Source organism: Solea solea, chromosome 21 (genome assembly GCF_958295425.1).
Source record: "Solea solea chromosome 21, fSolSol10.1, whole genome shotgun sequence".
Lineage (NCBI taxonomy): Eukaryota > Metazoa > Chordata > Actinopteri > Pleuronectiformes > Soleidae > Solea > Solea solea.
Genome location: NC_081154.1, coordinates 3,179,365 through 3,204,978, shown reverse-complemented (window position 1 = coordinate 3,204,978; position 25,614 = coordinate 3,179,365). Strand labels below are relative to the sequence as shown.

The 25,614-nt window shown below is 42.2% G+C and overlaps 3 protein-coding genes across 5 annotated transcripts in view; all 3 read right to left on the bottom strand.

The window, feature by feature from the left end:
• Positions 1-2,718: 2,718 nt before the first annotated feature.
• Positions 2,719-8,201, bottom strand: tut1 (terminal uridylyl transferase 1, U6 snRNA-specific). The gene is made up of 10 exons (XM_058620689.1): positions 7,992-8,201; positions 7,638-7,828; positions 7,078-7,275; positions 6,798-6,912; positions 6,554-6,681; positions 6,222-6,451; positions 6,008-6,117; positions 5,248-5,370; positions 4,625-4,717; positions 2,719-4,254 (listed from the first exon to the last, which is right to left on the bottom strand). Exons 1-10 carry the CDS (start codon positions 8,065-8,067, stop codon positions 3,125-3,127), a joined length of 2,394 nt encoding a protein of 797 aa, XP_058476672.1. The 5' UTR covers positions 8,068-8,201; the 3' UTR covers positions 2,719-3,124.
• A 344-nt stretch (positions 8,202-8,545) lies between these two features.
• mki67 (marker of proliferation Ki-67) lies at positions 8,546-18,691 on the bottom strand. Its single transcript, XM_058620688.1, has 15 exons — positions 18,526-18,691; positions 18,032-18,134; positions 15,957-16,038; positions 15,685-15,800; positions 15,527-15,596; positions 15,363-15,438; positions 14,479-15,147; positions 14,131-14,363; positions 13,391-14,039; positions 13,082-13,197; positions 12,541-12,718; positions 12,303-12,443; positions 11,530-12,138; positions 10,658-11,317; positions 8,546-10,535 (listed from the first exon to the last, which is right to left on the bottom strand). Exons 2-15 carry the CDS (start codon positions 18,118-18,120, stop codon positions 8,800-8,802), a joined length of 5,424 nt encoding a protein of 1,807 aa, XP_058476671.1. The 5' UTR covers positions 18,121-18,134; positions 18,526-18,691; the 3' UTR covers positions 8,546-8,799.
• Positions 18,692-22,447: 3,756 nt separating this feature from the next.
• Positions 22,448-25,614, bottom strand: part of raraa (retinoic acid receptor, alpha a) — a 124,589-nt gene continuing 121,422 nt past the window's right edge. For all 3 annotated transcript variants that reach the window (XM_058620641.1, XM_058620640.1, XM_058620639.1), the window contains 5 exons: positions 24,550-24,710; positions 24,260-24,436; positions 23,974-24,178; positions 23,659-23,817; positions 22,448-23,465 (listed from right to left, as the gene is read on the bottom strand). In XM_058620641.1, the coding sequence (XP_058476624.1) occupies positions 23,266-23,465; positions 23,659-23,817; positions 23,974-24,178; positions 24,260-24,436; positions 24,550-24,710 (902 nt within the window). In that variant the 3' untranslated portion in view covers positions 22,448-23,265. The remainder of the gene's footprint in view (positions 23,466-23,658; positions 23,818-23,973; positions 24,179-24,259; positions 24,437-24,549; positions 24,711-25,614) is intronic.

The following is a 25,614-nucleotide window of genomic DNA, read 5'->3' as shown; positions in this document are numbered from 1 at the left end:
ACGCACACACACACACACAGACAGACAGAGAGACACTCGTACAAACGTCCATTCTGGTGTAAGAGCAATCTCCCAGGAGAACGTCTGACTCCTTCCTGTCATCACAGAGAGAAAGGGGGGAAATGATTATGCATTTTTACTTAGCCTTATCTCCACCAGAGTGGGGAAGCCACTAATATGAACAGAGTGCTTTTCAGGCAGCCGGGTCTGTTTGCACGGCTCTGGGGACAAAAATGGGGGGTTGATGGCTGCCCGCCACCGGAACAGTACCTCATGAGTATAATTGGCCCAAAAAGGGGCCACAAAGTGTCACTTCGTAGGCATGGGATGACGGGGACGTTTCATGTCGTGATAATCTTGACCAAAAAAAGATTGAGATTCATGATACAATTATGATAATAAGGATTTTGTTTTTTAAAAATAGAATATGGTTTCCTCCCACAAGCCAATTGGAAAGTAACAATATATTGAAAGACTACCAGGGGGTGTGTCTCCACTCCACTAGTTGCAAAACTGTTAGATGGTCTATGGGAAAATTAGCTTCTACTTTCCACGTGATTTACAGCATCGCTGAACATTTTCCTGACGTCCATACTGGTCTCAACCACTAGTTTCAGGTCTTCTTCAACAGCATTATGTTTTTGAACTGGTCAGGGATTGGCACCAGGAGCCCTGTGACCGTCACATGGAGGACAAAGAGGTAGACCCTCCATGTGAGGGTCACAAATGATGGAATAAATAATAATGATAAATAATAAATGGAGGAATGATTCAAGTTAGATGGTTATGTATCAAGACAAGTGTATTTTAACAGCAAAGTTGTTTCAAAGAGGTAAAAAATACTTTATCATACGTAAAAGTACTAGCTAGCTAACTAGCTAATGCCTACACGTACCTAACTTTAGTTTAGCTGCATAGCTACAGCATAGCTAGCTATTAGCTCATTTTGAAAGGTTGCATTTGAGACAGCCTTCTCATTCATAATTAAATGTTTGTTTGTTTACAATGTGAGACATAAGGTTGAACACAACATTCACTATGTAGTTAATTGGGTTGAGTTGGTTCTAAGCGAATCAATCCGCTAAGTCTTTTATTGGGTTTAGTGGGTTTTTTAATTTTGCTCAGATTTTTCCTCAGATTGAGCTCATAAGCAATATGACATGTCTCATTAGGGTTATAATAATAATAATAATGATTATTATAATTATTATACATACATATTTAAAATTGCATCTTTTGCCGGGTTTCTATAACACAATACTTATTATGATCTTTTTGATTCTTGCACCTGTTAAATATACAAAAAACAAACAAAAAAAAAACTAACCTTTTATCAGAATAATGTCTGTATTGGAAATTCATGACAGATTTGATGTCATGACGGTGTCGAGCCATCCAGCTGCAGGTAAATCAGAGTTAGACAAAGGTTTGATCATTAGATGTCCAGAATGTTGTAATAGGACATTGCTCAAGAGCGTTGGTGTGCTTCAAAAATCTGTCAGAGTCTTACTCACTTGTTCTCAACATCCCCAGACATAATTCTGCAGCATGACATTACAAGACAAAACGACTTGGGAGAAGTGAATCAGTGTGTTCATGAGTCACAGTGACCTGGACAGAAGCAGCAAACAGCTGATAACCCACGGCCTGCAGGCGGTGGAGATCTCAGGTCTCTGGGGGAGTGACTCAGGATCTCATCCCGATGGACGCCAATTACACCGAACATGAAATCCACGTGTTCCTTATTTCTGCCGATCTGCAAATGAAGAATATGGCGCACCCTCCATAATCAATTCTTAATCATTATCGCAGGAAATGAGCGACATGTATTTGAAATGGTTGTCAATACCTAAAGCAACCGTGTGTCCCAAGTGTCGCGGTGAATCTTTACAAAGATTTTAACAGTACATTTTCACTGATGAGGGATAAACCCGAGGAGAATCAGGTTGTTGGAGGTTTGTTTTTCTCGTTTTCAGCCAGTAGCAAATACAATCACTCCTATCTATCACTTTGACTCTCTGGCTTAAAGGTGTGTTTGGAGACTGAGGCCATTTATCAGGAGCATTTTTTGAAAAACATGTGGTTGTGACACTGAAGTGGCCTGGAGTGCAAGTGAAAAAGAAAGAAGCTGATGCTCGAGTGATGTACCACAGAAATATGAACATATGAGAACTGTGATTCAGCCAATAAACTAACAATAAATAAAATACTAGCATACCCTATAGAATTCCCTTTGACAAGTTTTGTTGTTTATACAAACACAAATTAATTGCAATATTTTGAGCCAAAATAAACTTTTGATTTGGCAGCAAACTTTAGTTACCTTGGTTCTTTTTCCATTTTCTGATAGTTCCAACAAATTACACTCTAATTGCTGTTGGACTATGAATTTATTGCAGCACACCGTCTTAAACATCTTCATTATCACACCCAACTCCTCCTCCATGTCCCCATCTAACCTGCCGGCCATCGCCATGTTTCCTTTAAGAGTGAGATGAATGATGTTAATAAAGCAGTCTGCCGGCCCCAGTAATTACACTCATCTGTCTCCGTCCTATGAGTGAACACCAGACTGGATAACAGCTTCACACCATGGAACCTTTTCTGGCAGACGGCGTCGAGAGGCGGAGCAAAGCATCGATAGAGAGGACGCCTGAAGGCAGAAGAAGTCTGTACATACATATACATGTTCACAAGACTTTCTAGAATGACAAACAATTAACAATTACTTTTTTTTTTTATTCGTTTGAAGACAACAGGTGCTATGCACATGATTTATCTGCCACTGCAGTTTCCCTTCAGAGTTTTATTATTAACTATAAACAGAAATTCACTTAAACAAGTCACACCACAAACAAAAATAGTAGGCTTGATTAGAAAATCTAACTTTGAAACAAACTCATTATATAAAAAGGTATAATAATATATACAATACACATGAAAGAAAAACTCAGGACGGAGCCCAAACACATAATCTTACAGTATCGCGGTCGACTTGTTTAGCCACAAGTGCCTTTTTTTGTGTTCCACTCTCAAAGGATCATTAATGCAGCAGTAATATCTCATTGAAAATAAATAAACAAAAAAAGTCTCAGTCCAACTTATGACAAACAGGTGGCTCCTCTTAAACAACACCCGTTTCATTCTGTAGTAACGTCTCCACCATCTTGGGTAAAAAGGCGTCGAGGAAATGAAAGAAGTTATTAAAAAGACCTGCATTGTCACTGGTTGGCTCTAGGTGGAGCACTGCCTTTGTGCTCTCCGTCTCACCCACCACCTGCGGCTCGACCTTGAACTCCAGCGGCTCCTTGAGCTCTGGCTCTTTCTCAATGATGTGAGCCGTGACCCGGGACTCCACCTGCACGCAGCTGCCCTCCGGCCTCGCGTCCGGGTCTTTGATGAGTTCTCTTCTCACTTTCCTCCTCCCAGCCCACACCATGTGCCTCTGCAAACAGGTCCAGGCTGGGAGTTTCGGTTTGCCTCTTCTCGTCAGCCTTTGCTTTTTGCCTTGAGGTGACACAGATGCGTCTATGTCAGGAGACAGCGGCCTCTTGGCACCGACCACAGCTGTGCCCGCGGGGCTGGCTTCGTTTTGGGATTCGACGCTGTCATAGCTGTCATTCAATGATGTGCTCAGGGAAGAAGAGGTTGTCTCCATTTCCTCTGCAGCATTTACAGCCCAATCCTCACCCGTGCTGAAATTTGTGGGAGGAGTCACGTGACACCTGAGAACATTTTTGAGAACACTTTCCACAGCAGCGCAAACCTTCTGAAACCAGAGCAGCCGGAAACCATCTCCCGCCGCGTGCAGCTGATTACGCAGCGCTTCAGGGAGAAGCGCTGATTTGAAGGGAACGCTAATGGTCAGCTGCTCCACTTTGGTATGCGGGACTTCCCCATGGGGGGTGAATAAGCGCACCAGGCCCCACGACTTCCCTTTGGTGGATTTGCGCTGGTACTGCAGGCTGCGGCAATACTTCTCAGCCTCCTGGCACTCCTTCTGGAAGCAACGCTGCGTGCGATCATTCAGATTTCCGGCTACGTTGTGGGACAGTTCAAAAGGGTCCAGGAGATTTAAGGGGCCCAGTTTGGGACTGTGGTGATGGATCCTACTGGGCTCTTGTGTGGCCTCCTCGTCTTTATTCTTGCTCAGGAAATCGGTGATAGGGAAAGTACGTCCTTCCCTCACAGATATGACGCTACCAGCAAAATCAAACTTAGCATAGAAGGAGAAGAAGCCAGAAAGCAGAGTGCCTTGAAAGAGAAAACACAATTTTGATTACGTTTTGCGGTTGGAAATATGGCCAAAAACGTTACGAAGACAAAGTTTCAACTCAGCTGATATTGAAAATGATTGCAATAAAATGTCAGACAGTTCAAGACTGAGTTTCTCTCCAGAAAGAACATTGAAGAAAGTCGTTAATGGTGGCTCTAAATGTCTTAATTAGACTGGAAACAACAAACACTGTCACAAATCTGAGGCATAACATTTAAACACGGTGACGAAAATTGTATCACTATCATTATGGATTTACTGCCAGTCCCATTAACGTTTTATTTCCAATTTAAACTAACTTTCTCAATAATAAATCTCACATATTTATTCAGAATTAATCTCACTTACTGTGGCTCTGTGTATTTTTGCTGATGGGCACTGCAATAGGCTGAGTGGGGAAGGTGCAGTTCCAGCCCTCAATCACACATTCTTCCTCTTCACCTGCAACAACAATAACAAACAAGATGTAAATGAAGTAAATGACAAAAAAAAAAGTTGAAAGGTAACAAAGTTTTGAAAATGTAAACAATTCAGATATTAATAACGTAATGTAATGTAATATTAAACAAAATGCATGCAATACAATAAACCTACAGTTAAATTAAGACAGAAACAAAGCAAATGGCATCACATAGGCTGCAATTTAATTGTTCTTTAAATATTAAATGGTCTGTATTCATAAACACCTTGGGACATATGACACATGTGGACTAGCAGAGTGACCCACTTTACCAATTATCTACTGCCACTTCAATTTATCAATTAATAAAATAATACGTCCATGTTGGAAATGTCTCATAGAGAAGATAATAACTTCATGGTGTCATGTCCCATCTTATTTTTAATATATCACAGCAAATATTTGAATGGAGGTCGACCTTAAAAGATTAGATTGCAGATCAAAGATAATAAAAATCACAAATGAAAGTGTTCAGGCATAAGCGGAAGGAGCAGATGAGTGGAGCACTTACAGGCCATGTCTTTGAGTTGGTCCACTGTGGAGAGAACAGGAGGCTCACAGTTCTGCAGGTAGAAGATGATCAACAGCGTCAGGGCATAGTTGTTGAGAAGAGGACCGGCGCCGCTGGGATTACCTACACGTCACAGAGCACAACGTGTGAGTGGCAGGAAATCCAATACATTAAGTTTAATTTTAAAAGACTATGTTAGTGACAAATGAAAACCAAAATAATAAGGAATGAGTTTGTTACACTGGTGTACATCTACAGTTAGACAGTCTTTCACTTATGAGCAATAAAATGATGCATAATTGTTTATAATATACAAGGGATGTTGAGTTTATGGCAATAAAAAAAGGTTGTTTCTCTATACACACGTGTGTCCTGTAGCCTGAATAATAAAATTAGCCTTTGAGTTGAAGGTCATTGCAGTTGAACGTGGCTACACAAGGCTATCTTAATGATTCTCTGATTAATGCCAATCATCCTGCACAAGTGCCTCGTTTAAAGCTGCGTCGACCGCCATGGTGGTAACTGTTCATCAAATGGAACAAAAGTAATCATCAGAGTGCTCTTCAGTGAAGAACATGATGGTTTGATGTTATATCAGGACAGTCTGTCCGTAACATTACAACATAAAAATACTAATAGGAATATATACGAGTGCTGCCTCCACTAGATCCCAACATCACAAAGAAATACTGATGTTCTAGTGACATCTGTTGAGCAAACAATGAAATGTCTCGCTGTGATACAAGTCATTTTATTTTACCAGCCAGCTGTTTCTGCTTGGCCCAGTAGCGGATGGTGTACACCAGAGGTCTCAGTCTGTCCTCAATCCCTGAGCAGAGCTGGAGGAAACGGGTGTTCCTTACAGCCAGTCTGGTGACGGACATGGATTTAAGGGGGAAAAAAACAGAAAAACAGTTATTCTGCTGAACATATAAAGATAAAATATACAACTGCTACGCAAATCAGCGACTGACCTGTTGTTTAAAGTGATGTCCCCTTGAAGATTGAGTTCACGGTGATGGAACTTGACCACAGGGAGGCGAGCGCTGCTGACCACGTTTACTTTGTGCACGCTGGGGACACAGCGCTTCAGGATCATAGCCACAAGGTCCAGGACCTCAGCCGGTGAAGCCGTGGACAAGTCAATGTCAGACAGGATGGAGTCCTCGGAGCGACCGTCATCTGACATGCCCTCCCCCCTTTCCTGAGAAAAGACGAGGAAAGAGAATTTAAATTCAATGCACATCATCTCTCCACTATCCAATATATGCATATAAATGGTCTGGGTTTATTAAAAATATCAGACCAGTTCTGTGGTGAACTTGGCATGAGCCTGGAACATCTTGGTTTTTTCCAGGTCCAGGAAAAGGTCCAAGTCGCAGGAGTGGACGCCGAAAGTGTTGACGGATGAACCAAATGGGACAATCTGGCTGTCTGCCACACATACATACATAATATAAAAATGTGAGAGAACCAGACTTTCACACACTGATAATTATAAACCAATAATTCAGAAAATGACTATGCATGTGTGTGTTTGCACAGGTTACCTGGAAAAAACTCAACGAAAACCTCTTGCAGCAGTTGAACCAGCAAGCCTCTGGTCTTCTTTTCATTTTCTCCGAGCTGAAATCGCTCGACAACAAACTGCATCTGTGCATCGACCTGAAGGAGAAGGAAGGACAAGCCACCTTGATATCATACATGTATGTGACGCTATAAAAACACACAAAAAACTATTTTAAAAAGGCTTCTCTAACACATACAATACACCCAAAACCTCACTTAATTTGTAATAAGCCTAACGTTATATATAGTACAACTACTTACAGACACTAACTGACACAGTTGAGGTTTGAGACGGTCGAGAACTTGTTTGTCGGAGACGCTCTTCTTGGGAATCAACTTGAATTCTTTCTTCTCTCTCGGTTTGATGCGCAGCTTCAGGCCCTTCATCTGGTGCTCGACACAGGAGAGGGTGGCCTGTATACTCTCCTTCTCGCTGAACTGCACGATGGCGTACAGACCCTGTTAGTGCAGAGAGACACGTCACAGTCAGAACACACTGCGGTTCATCAGTGACGGGAACTGTAAGGGTTTTAATAGCAACTTTTAGGGCTGCACCATGGAGTGAAAAAATATAAATGATATCAACATAATAATATTATATAATATACATCACAAAAGAGACAGACAGTTGGTGTGCTAGGCTTCCAATGTGGCAGCCTAGCACACCAACTTAAACCCCACCTTATACTGCAACACCAAACTAGTTTATGGACAGAGAAATGAGAAGACTTACTGTACTGAAGAACAATACATATTAATGCACGTTTCCCTGTTATAGCGCAGCCCTAGTAGTTGTATCTCATTGTTAAGAGCTGCCTGACCTTGTCTTTGTCCATGATGACATCTGAGACTGAGCCAAACTTCTGGAAGTAGTCTGCTAACTCAGTCTGAGAGACTTCAGGCTTGATGCCACTGACGAACACACTGTGCTCCTCCTGGGTCTTCCTTGAGTGTCGCACAGTGCTCAGTGTCTGGTGTTTGCGCCCCTTCACGTGCTGCTCCAGACTAGGAACTGTAGGACATGAAAATGTGAGCAAAGCTGACACGGGAACAAAAAAATATCATGACAAATCGTTTCAAGACAAGGGAACATGATTTTTCTAGTCCATCACAAAGTTTTCCTCAGATGTTCGTAAATTACCCGCGTGACGCTCGGTTAGCTTAACGTTACTTACGGTTCGGTAAACTGACATTGCAGAGTGTACAGTGAAAGCCTTTCGGTGTCGTTTTAATGTCACTGTTTGACTCCATGATGCCGAGAGATAAAACAATATAACTTTAACGGAGGAAAATAGAGCACGAAATGTCCTCAGACAAGTTTGCGGCCGACTGTGCTGCACGCGCCTCTCAAATCTCCCTCCAGCGTTAACCAAACGTTTGCCCACAGTCCGTCTCCTAAAAGGATCCGGGTTGTTCTATCGTTGCATTTCAGTTCCGATGTACATTTTTTTCAAACGGGTTAAAATGGATCCCAGTAACCATAGTAACCGTACTGCTATGGTTTAAATGTAAATGTTTCACTCAATTAGTCGTCTGTTTAATCTAAACTACAGATTACAATTTAGTCATCTTATTTAACTTTAAAATGCAAGAGAAGCACAATTTGAACACCTATGTATTATCCATTTAATGCTTTCAGGTCACATAACTGACAAAATATGTAAAACATTTACATGCGTTACCTTTCAAACCACTGAACATATGCATTGAAGAGACATTAAAACACCAGTTTGTCTATAAAAAATTTAATAACCACTTTTTTCCAACCACAAACACAACAGTTGCACATTCCAACAAATTAACAACATACAACTTGCCATAAAATAATGATTAAGATTCCCTGCATTTTGAAGCAAAGGAGAGGGGGGGGAACAAATGAGTGCTTCAATTATAGGTCTATAAAACTACTCTCTAAATGCCATAAAATTTAAAATATAAAACATAAATCAAGAAAGTCCTTGTGATTAAGAATATATATACAAGTTATTTCTTGGCAGATCTTCCTCTTCGGGTTTTCAGCGGCGTCTCGGCTTCAGCACCTTTCTGAGGTTCCACCGTGCTTGAGGACTCCAACTCATCAGCCACCTTTGCCCCCCGCCTGGCTCTCTTGATGGGCTGAGCTTCGACAACTTCGTCCGAGAGATTCTTATCTTGAGCTTTGTCTGCATCGATTTTGCTTTCAGCTTCAACAAGTTTTGACTTCCTGCCTCGAGCGGACTTCACTGGCGTTACTTTTGGGACTGGAAAGACTTCCAATTGCGGTTTCCACCGCACAGATCTTTTGGTCATTTTGGCGTCTTCTTCTTCAGCCTTACCATTTAAATCTTCAGAAAGACTTGCCTGGTCACTGCTCACTTGTGTTTCCTTTGCTGCGGGTTTCGCCGATGCCACCCGTCTTCCCCTCTTGACGGGTTCGACTGATGCTGGAACTGATGAATCCTGGACAGTGGGTTCTGGGTTGACATCCTCAAGAGGAGGAGCGGCACCTCTGCGCGTTCTCTTAGCTGGAACGACTTGTGAATCCTCACTTTTCACAGATGTTTTCACCCCTCTTCCCCGAGTAGTCTTAATGACGGGAGCATCTGGCTCAGCGTTTTTCTCTTGAGCCTCTGGCAGATTGTCAGATTCCGCCTCTGGTGCGTCAACAGTAGCCACATCCACTTCAGCGGTTTCTTTTCCTCTCCTGCCCCGTTTAGGTTTCTCTGTGGACTTGACAGCAGGCACCTCTTGGTCCTCAGTGGCTTCACTCTCAGTGCATTGCTTGGATTTTCTTTCTCTCTTGGGTTTTGCAGTTACAATGACCTGTTCACTCATCTCCTGTGGTTCAGGAACAGATGAAGCTTCAGCCTTTAGAGGGATAGCCATTTCAACTATTTCTTCTCCCATTGATTTTATGTTGTCTTGTTCCACTTTGATGTTTTTTCTTAATTTTTTAACTGGCTCTTGTACATCAGAAGTCTCGATTTCTTTCTCCTCTTCTTCCAGTTTTGCCTTTCTTCCCCTCTTAGCCCTGGCTGGGAGTTGAGACACCTGCTTGGTCTCCTCGGTAACAGCTGTCACTTCTGCAACTCCATTTTGTTTAACAGCATCAGGTTTTGCCTTTCTTCCTCTAGTGGGCTTTACAGCAATGGGAATGGGCTGTGGAGGATCTGCTATTATCTGCTCATCAGCCACGACTTCAGTTTTCTCCATCTCTGGTTGAGATGTCTCTACAGGCGTTTGTTTAGCTTTCCTCCCTCGCTTGGGCTTCACAGCAGCTTCTTCAACAGTGGATTCACTTTCTTTCTGATTGTTATTTACCAGAGCCTCTTCAGGGGATGTCTCAGCCATGGGTTGTGGTTCCACACATACCTCTGGGGCAATTTCAGGTTTATCATCACAGGTGCTTTCTTGGGATTTTGCATTTCTGGTTCTCGTCTGTCTGACAGCAGGTGGTGCAGTTGCTTCAGTTTTCTTCCCTTTTCTTCCTCTTACCGGAGCAGCGACAACAGGCTCTTCTGAAAGGTCCGTTTCCTCCGGTTTGGATTCTGGCAATTTTGCTTTGCGACCGCGAAGAGATTTTTTCTGGACAACGGCTGCATTTGCTTCAGTGTCCACTTGGGGTAAGCTCTCGGTTTCAGGTGCCTGGGGAACAGTCTCCTGGACATCTGCTGATGATTTGGTCTCATCAGTTGTTGGGGGCATAACCTCCAGCACGTCAGTGCAGACTTCAGGTGCAACTACAGAAACACAGAGCAAAATGGAGACAAGGTTAACTCAAAGTTTTAAATTACAGTACATTAAATAGGACATCAAAATGTGAAAAGGACAGCTCTCCTTGAAATGAGTATACATTACATACCTTCATCAATGGCAGCTTGGGAAACACCATCACTGTGAGCACAAGGATCATCTTGCTTTTCTGGCACAGACCGAGTGGCTTCGGGTTGTTTAGTTTTTCTTCCTCTCTTGGGCTTTGAGACAGCTATTTCCTCAGGTGCTGCACCATCATTTACAGTAAGGTTGACGTCTACTGTGGATATCTGTTTGCTCTTAGGCGTTTCAGGAGCAGCCTCTGGCACCATTTCAGCTGGATCATCAGAAACTTTTTTGGCATTTCTTCCCCTTTTCGGCTGAACTGCAACTTTAGAAGGCTGGGGGGCACTTTCTTCCTCTGTGACATCAGCGTTCTTTCCGTTTCTCGTCTTTCTAACTGCGGGTGGTGCTGTGGCTTCAGTTTTCTTTCCTCTTTCCCTTCTGACTGGGGCAGGAGCAACCAGATCTGCAGGCTGTTCAGCCACCTCTTGTTTATTCTCTGCTACTTCAGACTCCACTGGTGCCTCCATCTCTGTGACTTCACCAGTTGTGATCTCCATTTCTGGTTGATTGTTGAATAAATTCTCAACTGCTGCATCCACTTTGGGTGGTTCCTCAGATACATCATCGGTGGCCGTGGGAGAGACAGTTTTCATGGCATGAGATGATGGACCCTCATCTCCACTCAGCAGAGCTTCATCAGCTTCTAAAATGAAAAGGAAAAAACAAAACATTGAGTTTATATTTGCAGGACATGCCCTGATATTCATTCACTTCCAGGACACAAATTACTTGGAACAATTAAAGGGGAGTCAACCCGAGAATCGAAAAAAAAGGGTCTCATTTTCACTCCATGTTTCAGATTTAGTGTTACATTCTTCTAAAAACAAGAAATGGCACAAAGATTGATTAGTTTACCTTCTACCACGCTGACATGAGAAGTATCATCAGTTGCTTCTGGTATATCGTCCTGTGGCTCCTCGATTACTCTCTCGACATCTGTAAGACACACCATTGGGTGGCTCTCCACATCTTGGTTCATCTTGTTTTCTGTTTCAGATACAATAAGGCTCACATCACCAGCCTCTAAAGCTTTGGGAGTGTTTTCTGGGAGTTTTCCTTGAAGGTCTTCAACAGCTTCAGGCTCCTGCTGTGGGGTGCTGAAAATTCTCTTTACTCCACTGAAGCACTCTTGTATTTCTGTAGGCTTCTGCTGTTTGGGAGTTGCAAGAAGCTTTCCTCTGAGGTCTTCAACAGGCTCGGCCTTCTGTCTTGGCGTCTTCATGATCCTCTTCACTCCAGTGAGACACGGCAGTTGTTCTGGCTTCTGTTTTGGGGTCATTACAGTGGTCGGCTTCAATTCTGCACTCTGCTGTTCACTGGATTCAGGCTGGGTCTCTGAATCAGAGATCTCAAGGGCAAAGCTAGATTCTTCATCGCCGTTTAGGAGGCGTTGCACTGCTTCACTGTTGTATTCTCTGCTTTTCACTGTAGATGCTACACTCAGAGGCGACACAATCATTTCTCCTGTAAAATAAATAGCACATCATTAACAAGCTTGTAAATATTATGAAGAAAAACCCATCTGTGAATGGGAACTAATAATCTGCACCACGTAGTCTTCCAGGTTTATGATGATGGTGATCACCATAAAATGTGCATTTGTGAAATAACTGCATAACACACTGTACCTGGCTCCTCGGGTGTGTTGAGAACCGACGGTTCGACAACCGACGTGCCAACAACTCCCAATGGGGTCTTGGGGGCACTGCAATCGAGGACAGATTTCCTCTTCTTTTCATTTACAGGTGTTTTAAACATTTCAGAAATGCCTGAAACAACAAAGTACAACAAGAACATGTCAAGAAACAATAAATAAATTAAGTCCGTAGGCCAGTGCAATAACCAGACCAGAAAGGTTTTTATTACCAGTCAAGTCTTCATCCATTTTCATGTTCTTTTTTGAGAGGGCAGCATTGACGACCACTTTTGGTGCAGCACCAGTTGGTTGCAAAAGGCTTTGTTTGTGAGCTTTGCCCACAACAATGGTCACAGGTGAGTTGGCGTGCCCAGTGCTGACATGACCATGGAGTTTTCTTGCAGGTGTCTGGAAAAATTAAGAAAAAAAAACAATTAATTGCAGTCACTGCAGTAATGGTGCCCAATAGAGATCAAGTAAGCGGCTTAGTCATATTAAAAAAAAAACATTGATATTTGTCTTAAAATGGCAAAAGAATGGAATGTTTGGAAATGTTTTTAAATGTATGTATTTCTTCTCTAGCTCTTTACAATGTAGCTTAACTCATGGAGTATATAGACATCAAGGAAGAGGAATATACATACATATTTCTGATTTTCAGTTTAGTAAATAAGATTTTATGAAGTCAACACAAGCCAGTTTTATTTTCTGCATATGTAAAATGTCCAACAAGGTAACAACACAGTCTTGAAATACAACAGCCTACTTTACCTGCATTTTGGGCACAGCCTTCTTAGTCGTTATTTTGACGACCGTTTTCTTGGCTGGGGCAGCAACTTGAGCCTTAACTTGTCCAAATTTCACAATGTTTGCCCAGGAATTTTTGACTGAAATGAAAGAAGAAATATAGATCAACTTCATTCTTGATTAATTATAAAACAGCCTTGAAAGTTACTGCACATACAGTAGCACATGTGCTTAACAGTTTGGGTCCAACAACTGTAACAATTGTTCATTAAAAAATATTTAAAAAGATGATTGTTTTAATGTAAAGGGTGTTAAAATGATAAATCTACATACACTTCATTGATGCCCGTGAAATGCCACTCCTCCGCATGACTTTTACAGCACTCTTGGCAACAGACGGGGTCTTCTTTGCGTTGCTCTTCATGCTCTTCCTGTTCAGAGGAATCTTAGGGGTCACAGGGACTGAAGGCATCTGGTCAGAAATGGCACCTTCGGCAACTGGAGAGGGAGTGGTGATGTGCGACACAGAGAAGCGCCCTTGCACTGTGGGGGTTTCACCTGGTGTTACAATGGAAGCAGTCTTAGGCGTTTCAATTTTGGTTGAAGGAGACCGTCCTCTTTTCACAGGAGTCTTGGAAACAGGCGACTTGGATTTTGGTGATTTCTTTCCAGGAGATGCTGCCTTGGGAGAAGGTGACTTGGATTTTGGTGATTTCTTTCCAGGAGATGCTGCCTTGGGAGAAGGTGACTTGGATTTTGGTGATTTCTTTCCAGGAGATGCTGCCTTGGGAGAAGGTGACTTGGATTTTGGTGATTTCTTTCCAGGAGATGCTGCCTTGGGAGATGGGGACCTTGATTTTGGGGTTTTCTTGCCAGGAGATGCTGCCTTGGGTGATGGGGTCCTTGATTTTGGAGTTTTCTTGACAGGCGTTACATTTTTGTTGTTTGGTGACTTTTTAGGTGACGGAGTCCCCTTTTTCTCCTATGTCAAACAAGATACATTTTGCACATTATTACAAATATCTTTTTTTGTATTCTTCATGAACATGTAGATACTTGAGTCACAATTTTACCTTTACGAGGCCGATGGCTGACGCTCTTCTAAGGAGTGACAGCTTGGTTTTAGGGAGACATAAGCTCCTCCGTGGAGCGGCCCCCTTACGTAATGGAGAGTTAGGAGGCAGGCGCTTGTCAAATAACTCTGGACTCAAGAGACCTCCAAAGGAAACACGCTTTCTCTTCATTTGCGATGTGTGCAAGTCCGCTCCAAGTTCAGCGCTTTTGCGTTTTTTGGGCATTTCCTTTGCTGAAAAATTAATTGTTACAGATTACATGATGGATTTTGCCAAACACAACACACATGCTTGGATTATTGTAAAATAGCTCAAACACTTTCAAATTAAAACCACTTTTTTATTTACCTTTCTCTGCTTTTGCCACGTTCCGTGGTGATACTCTTTGAGTTTGAGGTGTGCTGGGAGCAGATATTTCTGGCTCTTGTGTCACTGTAGGTTTGGCTGGCGTGGCCTCCTTGCTTTTCCTCCTCAATGGTGACTTAGGCGGGGTTTGCACACACACTTGTTCGACGACCTGTTGCACAGTAAACCTCTGCGGGGTTGTGCGGTTTCTTCTCTGAGGTGAAGTTGCTTCAGACTTTGTTGCGTGATCAGCTTCTTCCACTGCAGGACCAGGATTCTCAGTAGAAAGCTGGAGGGACCTCCTCTCCTTCTTAACAGACTTTGGGGTCCCCTTATCAACACTTTCAACCTCTCCCTTTGTTTCATCAGCTCCAGAAAGGACTTTGGCGTCATCTTTCATTGGAGTATTCTTGGCCTCTGTAGAAATGACAGGTTTGTCATTTTTCTTGACCGACCCAGGTTTTGGAGTGCAAAACCTTGATGTCGGTGTTTGAAGCAGGCTGACAGAAGAAGACTTCATAGGGGTCTTGACATCTAGAGACTTTTTGATCATTTGATATAGATCATTGAAGGGGGAGTTGGTCTTGTTTTGCAGGAGGCTATTATCCCCTGTGGACTCCACCTCCACTGTGTTCTCCAGGGATCGTTGGATGTTGCCATGGTTAGTTCCATCTTTCAATCAAAAAAAAACTTTGCATGAGCAACTAGCACTTGACAATTCAAATTAAATTAAATTAAAGCATTAAGAACTAAGCTACAGAAAGATGATAGGCCCCAAATATCAAATCGACAGATTATAACATAACACTTGTCCCATTCACCAATGAATATATGAATTGTGCAGCAACCCTCTTTATTTACCCATAACCAAAATCATGTAATCTCACCTGTGAACACTTCCGAGACCCTCTTCTCTCCTGGTTCAGCAGTGACAGTGTCCACCACTTGTGGCTCTTGAAGAACCTAGATGTAAAAATATAAATAAATGTTTCATGACTGAAGCAAGAGTCTGCAAAGTCAATAAAAGATTTTTTTTAGAAAATTAAATTACTTTAAGGGTTTTAGTTTTGCATCCTGTAGAAAACCTCTTCTTAGGTGTTGGTGCTGGTGGATACTCAAACCTAAAATGACAAAAAACTATAAGCTTTTGAAGACGCGCGTCTTATCAGTAACAATAACTGATATTTTATGCATATGAAGAGAACATACCTGAAAGAACGGTCAATAATTGTTATCACATCTCCATGTTTCAAACGCTCCGACTGCTGCAGAACTTCTCCATTGACCCGGGTTGGATTCACCGAGCTGATATTTGTCAAAATGACCTGGAAGAGATGGACATAATTTAACCATTCCAAATCATTGAAATACTTGTTAGCTGGGATTTTGCTCATTTCCAATACAAGTTTCCTGCTGTCAAATCACACTTTATCATTGTACCATATTGTTAAATTTGGTCATGCTCAGTGAAGTTGATTTACCTCTTTATTTTCATTCAAGTCAATTCTGCAATGCTCTTTGGAGACTTGAGGTAGCTGAATACGAATGTCACAGTCAGGCTTCCTGTTGGAACACAAACACATATGGCCACATGAAACCTTTAGCAGCATGCAACGTGAATACCACAATGTTTACAGGCAAAAGCTGGTTTTGATTCAGCCCAGTTGCACACAGGGAAGGATGAGTGAGAACTACAGGTTACATCATCCCATACATGCCCATGATTCTTAAAACAACAAAATGGCGACTGCTTGTGTGAGTGGCAACACCGAACAAAGTAGTAACGTTGGTAAAAGTTATTTGGTTTTCCCACGACAAAAAATAGACAAAAAAATGCGCGCACACACGCTACACGCAGTGACCTACACGTTTAGGAATGCAAGTAAAATGAGAATCTGCTTTTAAGATCAATACTTTGAAAAGAAATAAATCAAAAATAAATCCTGCTAAGCCATAACATTACAACCCCAAATTGCCCTCAACAGCACGAGGGGTCATTTTCTGCAGTGGATATTGGAGGATTTAGAAAGTTACTGTACGAGCTGGAGAGCCTTTAAGTGTAAAAATCCTGTGATGGACATATTTTAGCCAAACACTATTGTCTGCACGGCACTGGTATTGGTTGATATTAGCTTTATAATATATTATCCAAAACAGGCCAAGACACCTCAATTTAAACTACAAAAGGTAAAATAAGCTGCCCTTTCCTTGACTTCTATGTTGGCACCCTTTTTTTGCACAATAAAGAAAATTTATATCTACATCTGCTGTCACATGAGTAAAAATACCATGTTCATTCCACTACAGAAGAGACTAAATGACCTCTACAATGGGGCGTGGGGCTTGGTATTGATTATTGACACAAAGTCCAATAGTGTGCATCGTGGCTCTTGTGTGAAGTGAACCAGCTGCTTCTGGAAGTCACAAAGCCTAAACTAAACTCGACTTTGTTTTTGTGCTGTTCTATTTTATCGCCATTGACTTCATTCTGTACAGCACTTTGGTCAACCACTGTTGTTTTTAAATGTGCTCGATGAAAATTAAAATTTGAGTTTAATCCATTGAGAGTACAGCTCATAATGGATGGGTGGACTTTACCAACTGCTGTTAGTAGTTACATACATACATACATACATACATACATATATATATATATATATATGTGTATATGTATGTATATACATACATACATATACATATATATATATATATATATATATATATATATATATATATATATATATATATATATATATATATATACATACATATATAATAAAGCAGATGCTTTTATCCAAAGCGACTTAGAAAAATTGAATAAACGACAGAAGTAGTCTTGGAAAGAATGATGGGAACAGTGGACTGATAGAGGGAGGGTGCAAGTAAAATATGATATATAATATATAATATGACATTTACTGTACGTGAGTATCAAAAGTAACTTTCTGATGTAAAATTTACTTGAATTTTAAAAGTAAAAGTATTAAAATGGTTAGGTAGGATTGGGCCATGGTAGCTCAGTGGTAGGGCGAGACTCTGCTAGTTTACGTGTCAATATTGAGCAAGACACTTAACCCCATGTTGCAGAGTGTAAATGGGTATGAAAGATGTGTGAGTGGGTGAAAACTGTCGTGTAAAACAGCTCATTAAGACTAGAAAACGACCATCTATTCTTCTGATTTTATTCAGTAGTAATGAGTAACAGAGATACTTATAAAGTATAGAGACAAATAAAGTGCATATGCGTGAATTTTGTACTTAAGTACAGTAACTCAGTATTTTTACTTAGTTTCATTACAACACTGATAGGGTTTCATTTGCAGTCGTGGACATCGTGTGTTTAAAGACTGTGACGTCGGCAGCTGTTGGCCCGCCTTCAAATCAGATGAGTTTTTACAGCACCTCTGACACGCGGTCGTGTAAAAAGACATGCAAAATGTGGACTCCATCACAGAGTGTTGCTTTGTCCACTAAACAAGAACATATATATCACTTAAAACCTGATGACATGACATTTAAATAAAAGAAAAAACATGTCAATAAAAAGGTAACTCACCTTCCAAACAAGCATGTTGCAGTGAGAGGAAACTCGGTGCCATCGCCTCCACTCCTCTTTATCACGACTATTTTCCCATGTAATGGCATTTTCGTTACTTTACCTGGAAACGTAAGGAAATAAATATGTCAAAACTGCAACAGCGTCAACTAGATTAAAAGACAAAAACACAACATATTAGCCTGAATGTAGTAACTTGCATTAAAACATTTAAAAAAAAAAATGCAAACTCATTGACTAGCTAGTTACTGTTACTTGACGAATATTACCGAACCGAACCGAACCAAACGAGCAAGTTAAAACACACAAGTCAACCCCACGTGTAGTGTCGCATTATCACTCACGTGTGTTTAAAGTCATTCAGGCGATTTGATCGTTGAAATGCACTTAAAATGACACGAAAAACTATCGTGAAATATAGATTTTTAAAAAACGTGCGTTATAGTAAAATAGGACCGGCTGGAAACCTTGAATAATAAGTGCTACAGCCTCACCTGTAAATCCGTTCAAAGACACATCGGCTTCTTTAAATCCATAAACTTCGACAGGAACGTGTCGAAGAGAATTTTATTCAACTATAAAATCATACCAGACTAAAAGTACAGTTGACTTCCTGCCGCTAACTAAGCGGGTCGTGGACGAGTGGCTAACGTAAATGGTTAATAGCGGAACCTTGTAGTATCTCGTCTCCTCCAGCTTTTTACTACTTTAGTATCACTCCGCCAAACTACACTTACGCACTTACACTCCCGAAATACACGGATAAGCTGGCCGTTTTGGGATTCAGTGTATGATTTGTTTATGTTGCTTTATTTTAAAATGTTTGTTTGTTGGCCTTACGGAATGTATCTTGCACTTGAACAAAATGGACTATTTTGTTTACGATTTTGGCGGAGCAACACCACATCGGTGAAGGGACTGTAGTTTGAAAATGTTTGAAATTTTGCGCGAAGGGTTGTGATTGGTCGTAACGTCACTGGCTACGCAGAGGGGCGGGGTTAAGTACAGCCCAATCACTGAGCTTCTTTACGAGAACGACTTGAACTGTAAAAGAACAATAATGTGAACGTTTTCTTTCAATTAAATACACTTAATGTTGATATGATTCTTCAATTGATCAATAGTGTCTTTGGTGATGATAAAGAAAAGTAGCTGTCTTGATATTAGACGCTCATAAATTATCTGTTTGAATTTCTAAGGATTTATTTCATTGACATATTTAAAATGATATAATTAAAAATGAATAAACACATTTAAAAAAAAATATGACATAATTCCATCATATCAGAAATACATTATCTGTATTTATCATCTTTGTAAGTCAATATTGCATCTCCATCGAGAAAAGCAGTCTCCCTCACATCAGAACATATATTCAAATGTCGTGAAGTAGATATTCCTCCTCTTTTACAATATCTTTCAGTAAAATGTCTGGCTACCCAATAAAATTGAGCTAAAAGTGAATTTATGTCACAGGACTGCCTTATTAAAATAGCCTATGACTACTTCATATACTTATTAGGGCTTAAAATCTCAACAAATCCAAACTTTTTGTCTGAATTACCATCAAAAAGGTAACCTTACCAAAGTGCCTATATTCTTAATGAGTCTGTATACACAATATTCACTATATTTATTTACGCATCTACCTGCATCATGCAATATTTCTCTGGCCTTCATTCACTGTATGTAATGTCCATAACTTATCTGTACATAATGCACATAGACTATTGTTTTTTTTCTGTTTTACCTTTCTTTAATCCCTTGTTTGTTTGTTTGTGTTGTCTAATTTTGCTGTCTGCACACGTCTGTCTTAACTGCTGTAACAAGTGAATTTCCCCTTTGAGGGATAACTAAAGTTTATCTTATCTTAAGACTAACGTCAAGTACAGACTTAATGCACATCACATCAAGTAGAATGACTCTTCTGTTATCCTAGATACAAAATGATTGTTGGTGTCTTTCAAAACTATCTGTAAATCTACACTGAGTCTGTTTTAGTAAGGTTATAGAGCAATAGTAAATTGGTTCTTGTTTACATAATTCCCTGCAATGCACTTTGTTCATGTATTCCTTTTGCTGAACAGCACCATCTAATGGTTACAAGTGACAATTGCTACAACATAAAATAAAACACTAGTACAGGACAAACAAAAAATTTAACCTTTTCTGATATAGGTTAGAGACAAAAACAGTCCATATCAGTGAGGTTGTAGCTGCTTATTCTCTGAGACTACAACATTATTCAGTCCAGTCGTTGGTTCACTTTTGAAGAGAATGCTTGACTCTAAATTTGCTGCTCACTTTGATTCAGGTCATTGTCAGGTCAAATTTTCTTGGTCAAGTATTTATCAAGTAGGTAACGGCATAACATACAATCTGGCTGAAGAAGAGGGAGTTTACAGCGGGAAAGTGTTGGAGATGCTCCATCCACATTCAATACATAGACTTTAAGCACTTTGTTCTCCATGTTGTGAATAAACAGAGAAATCCTGCAATTTCACCTTTTTTTATCGCGATATTATTGGTATCGTGGACCATGTATCACTTACCGTATCGTTTGATACCTTGTGATTCCTACTCCTATTTGGACGTGGGGGACTTTATTATTAGTCTCTTTGTTGCTATGCTTCTAGAAAGTTCCTCAGCAGTGAAAGAAAAGCAACACACACGAACAGCGTTTAATAATTATTAAATGTTCATTTTTATTTTTTTATCTTTTTTTTGTTGGTTTTTTTTTCTTCTTTTTTTCAAAGTCGCTTGATAATCTTGACAAAAATTGCAACATACTCCATACTTCTCAGACTGACGGTGCGTCTGTTGCTATTCCAGATTAGCCGTGGAGGGAGAGGAGAAAAAAAAAAAAAAAGTTGTGCGCCGTTTCTGGACGTGAGTGACGTTCTAAAAAATGATGGAAAAAGCAGCTTTGACCGTACAAATGAAAAGAAAAACAAAAAAAGAGGAACACACCAAGCGACTCCACGCTGGCGTTGTCCCGTGTCGTGACGTCGCGTGGTCAGTGTCTCTCAACGCAAAGTCCTGGTCTGCCAGGGCAAAACAAAAGTGAGCGATTGAAGAAGAAGAAGAAGTCCAGGGGCTCAGTAGCAGACATGTGTTTGTGTGTTTTGAGTGTGCATGTGTGATTGACGGACGGACGGACGGACAGGGGGGGGGGGCGGTGCAGCACAGAACATTATACAAAGAACAGGCCAAGCACAAAAACATGATTCCTTCCTGAGACATTGGCGTGTGGTACAGTAACGATGGTCTACATGATGATGACGGCGTGTGTGTGTGTGTGTGTGTGAGTGTGTTGATGGCGATGAAGGCGTTTTTGGCGTAAAGTGAGTCACAGGGTACGAGGTTTCTCTGGATCTGGCAAAAAAAAGTCACATATTGGTTTCTATCACAGGGAGATTTTGTGAGGAATTCAACAAATATCACATTTGGGACCTTCACCTGCCTGACCACTGGGGGGGGGGGGGGGGGGGGGGGGGGAGTGGAGGGATTACTACAATCTAGTTGGTTTTTCCCCCCCCATCCACTACAGATTATGGAACCACTTAATACAGTGTGTGTATGTACACCTCTCTTCACATTTTTTTTACCTCTTGTTGACGCCGGGCTGCTGTAGCTCACTTTAATCCCACGAGCTACATGTAGCATCTAGCTCACGCCATCTCATTCTGCTACATGGCCAAAAAAAGCTATGCCCCGACTGGAGTGCTACTTTGTTATCTATCATATGTATAAAAAAACAAGTTGTGAATGGGGGCGGGGCCAAAGTTGAAAATGTCTGTGAAAAACCACATTCTGAACAGCCAGTGATTAGTTAAGGGTCTGTCCAGTATTTAGTAGGACACAAAATATGAAAGAACTTCCTTCAGTAAAATGTGCTTAAATTGTCTTTCTTTTTTTTCTTGAATCACAAAAAAAAACCTCCTAGAAACAGAAAAACATAAAAGGTATTCTTTAAAAAAAAACAGGTGAAGCCTAAAACTCTTCATAGTTTTAAAGAAATGAATACAGCTTATATACACAAACTCAAAGGCTACTTAAAATACACCTTAATAATGAATCTTCATTAATTTGATTTCTTGAAAGGACCTGTGACCATATCATACAACCAAGTTCATACAATCATTTTCTTTCCATTCTCTTGGAAGCAACAAAAAAACAAAAAACAAACAAAAAAAAAAGAAATAAGGAAAACAAATCCGACCTGGAATAGTACGTGATATTCTTTGCGACTTGTTTTCTGTGCACATTTGTGTATGTGTGTGTGTGTGTGAGTGAGTGTTTGTGTTTGTACTGTATGTGTAGACCGGAGAGAGAGACAGAGAGAGAGAGGTTACGTCATCTTTTGTTTCTCGTTAAATCAGGACTCTCCCCCCCTCCCTCCCTCCCTCCCTCCCTCTCCCTCTCTCAATACTCTCATCGGGTATGAAAAGATTCAAACAGTGAAGCAGTACAACAACTTTCTAATCTCAGAAAAAAACACGTCCTCATTTTTCATCGACTCTGCCGTTCCCCTCCGGACACGTCCGTCACAATAACTTTTTTTTCTATATATATATATTTATATATCTTTTGTACGAAATCTGTTTTTGTTTTTTTTTTTATTTGAAGTTGGAAAAAAAAAAGAGAAAAGACCCAGAGTCTTTGAGGAGGAGGGTCTCTCTCTCTCTCTGTCTCTGTCTCTGTCTCTGTCTCTCTCTCGCAGTCTTGCCTCAGAGTACAACAAAACAAAACAAAAGAAAAAAAAAAGAAGAAAAAGTGTCTGGTGTTCTGTTTGCATTTGTCCATATATCTGTCCCACGGTGACCCCCACCCCGTCTCTGCTTCATCCAGGATTCCATCAGTCTAGAGAGGGGAGGAGCAGTGATGAAGGGGAGAGTGAGTGGAGAGGGAGAAGGAGGAGGACGACTCATCAGCAGTGTTTACGGTGTGGTCTCTCGGAGGTGTCCCGCTGCCACCCGCCCCCCCCCCGGGCCTGCGCCAGCCTTACCTCCCCCCCTCGAGTCAGGACAGTGCTCCAGAGCGAGGGAAAGCAGGATCGGGAGGTGGGAATTCGTGTCACAGGAGGAGGAGGAGGAGGTTGGCTCTGCCAAGTCTCCTGTCGCTCAGCGGTCCGAGTCAAGACCTCCCCTCCTTCGCTCCTCCTCGTCGGGAACGTCGGAGGAGGAGACGGAAAATAAAAAAGTGAGCTGTTGCCGCCGCCGCCGCCGCTACTACTATGGCGATTGTGTGGCTGGACTGCTTTGGGCCGAGCTGGGGGACAGACTGGGGCTGCAGCTGCCCGGGGGGGCGCCGCCGGTCGGCCGCCCGCCCGCCGCACCGCTCTCCAGGCCTTCCGAGTTCTCCAGCATCTCCTGGATGAGAGGGGGCATGGATCCAGGGATCTCCATCTTCAGGGTGATGACGCGCTCGGCTCCTGTGGAAGAGTTTGGAAAAGGGACATGAGAATAGAAGCTAACATGTTTGTTTTAGGCACCAATTCAATCTTTATTTTGCATTTTCACATCATATGAAATGGATTTTTTTAAATGATCGATAGTATTTCAATGTCTTTATCTTTTTAGCACGATGCAGAGATAAACCACTGGTGACCAGCGTGGACCACAGACCTTTAGCGCTGATGCTTCTCAGATCGGTGATCTTCATCAGCATCTTGGGGAACATGTGCGGTTTGTGCGGCCTCCTCTTCCGTACATAAATTTTCAGCGCCTCCAGAAGAGGCTCCTGCAGAACGTCCACCTTCTCCGCCTGTTCCAAGTCCTGACGATCTGTGGATGAAGACAGAGCGCGTCAGTGTGCCTGTAACGACCCCAGTACGCCACTAGGTGGTGGTCAATGACAGCTCTCAGTCCACTGTGACTGTGATCAGTCCTGATTGACACTATTTCACACTATGTGCGCTACTTTTAAGGCGCGTGTCTTACCTCCACACAGCAAACAGATGGCGCTAAGCAGCCCCGTCTCTGCGTCGTCCATTTCCAGAGGAAGGAGTTGGTTGGCAAAGGCGAAAACCAGGTCTGTGAGGGGACCAAAGCCTGCGTTGTGCATCTGGGTTCGGTTTAGCGTGAGTCCGTCTGAGAACGTCATGGTGTCCTGCTCCGGCGTGTAGCGCGTGCAGATCCGCAGTATCTGTGGACAGAGCGCATGAGTCAGTGATTCACCGGGCTGGTGGAGTGTCGGGCGGAGTTCGTCTTTGCCCGTCGTTCTCACCAGGATGTCGAGACAAGCAGCTTTGAGGAGCGTGATCTGGTCGGCGATGGTGAGCGTCGTGAAGCCGGGCAGCTGCTTCGCAAACTCCACCGTCTTGATGATGCACTTGGTGGAAAGTTCGCTGAATTTGTCCCACAGGTCCACGTCCAAGGACACGCGTCGCTCTGAGCTGTTAGACTGCGGAGACGGGGAGAGGCGGGGCGAGTGTTTTAGTACAGCCAAATCGACATGAAACAAAAAGGAAGCGGAAGGCCCTGTGTGTGTGTGTGTGTGTTTCGTGCTATACTGACCGTAGTGTATTTGCCCAGCTGGCAGAGAGAGGGGAAAGTTTCCTTGTGCGCCTTTCGAACATTGTCTATCATCTGCTCCGTGTCTGGACTCAGGACGTAGCTCTCCGTGCACTCCTGCTTCTTCTCGTCCTTCTTCTTCTTGTTCCGGTCGTTCCTCACTGCTGCAGGGACACAGAGTGAGCTTTTAAACAAAGGCAATGTGATTGAGTTTGCGACCGTCGCCTGGAAGTGTGTCGCAGCCACAGTCTGGATGCTATAACGTGCCGACATTAGCGCCAGCTGACACCACCTCGAGGAAAACTGAGATCATGATCAAAGGCGGAGTCATCAGCAGGAAAGATGTTCTGTCTGTGGCAAACAGCAGCGAGCACAGCATCACTTCTTTTATCTAATGGTGGAAGATAAATGTGGTGAGGCAGCTCTGGTAATGGAGGGGAGGGGAGGGGAGGGGAGGGGAGGGGGGGAACCTTGAAATAATCCAGTGTCGTTTCCCTCTGGGCAATCTTGCTGAGAATAGTCTCCTCACCCCAAATGACAAAAAACACTAGGCGGGGGTGTTTAGCATTGGAATCCCATTACAGGCTCCATTCATTTCTCCACAGCCCATCCACACTGGGGTGCAGTTTAGATACGACTCGCTTGTGTATGCATGTGTTGAGGGTGAAGGTGGGCCGGCTGAGACGTGTGTGTGTGTGTGGTGGGGGGAGGAGGGGGGTGCTACTTGATAAATAGTGGTGGGGGATGAAGCTATCCATAAGGCTGACAAATTGCCACAGCTTTCATTAGAGGTCCCGGCTAATCTAATAACATAATATGACAAATATCCTGCCTCTAATGGTTTTAAAAGGGCTCGGCTGCTCCAGCTCACGCTGAAACCCCCCCCCAGCTTTCTCTGTGTGTATGTGTCACACATATCTCCCCTATCTTGGGTATACAACACACTCCTTGTTATACTTTATTTGTTAGAGATTTTTCCCCCCACAGTGTAAGCCCCATCCCTCCTTTTTTTTTTTTTTTTTACTTTAAAATCCCCCTCTCGTAAAATCATCTATGTCATTTTTCCCC

Coding starts and splice junctions, on each gene's coding strand:
- mki67 (XM_058620688.1), bottom strand. CDS start 18,120: ATGCCATTACATGGGAAAATAGTCGTGATAAAGAGGAGTGGAGGCGAT. Junction 12,139..12,302: donor CAACACACCCGAGGAGCCAG/GTACAGTGTGTT, acceptor TTTATTTTACAG/GAGAAATGATTGTGTCGCCT. Junction 11,318..11,529: donor TCATGTCAGCGTGGTAGAAG/GTAAACTAATCA, acceptor TTTTCATTTTAG/AAGCTGATGAAGCTCTGCTG.
- tut1 (XM_058620689.1), bottom strand. CDS start 8,067: ATGGAGTCAAACAGTGACATTAAAACGACACCGAAAGGCTTTCACTGT. Junction 6,913..7,077: donor AACTGTGTCAGTTAGTGTCT/GTAAGTAGTTGT, acceptor CTTCTCCTTCAG/GTCGATGCACAGATGCAGTT. Junction 6,118..6,221: donor GACATCACTTTAAACAACAG/GTCAGTCGCTGA, acceptor GTCCGTCACCAG/ACTGGCTGTAAGGAACACCC.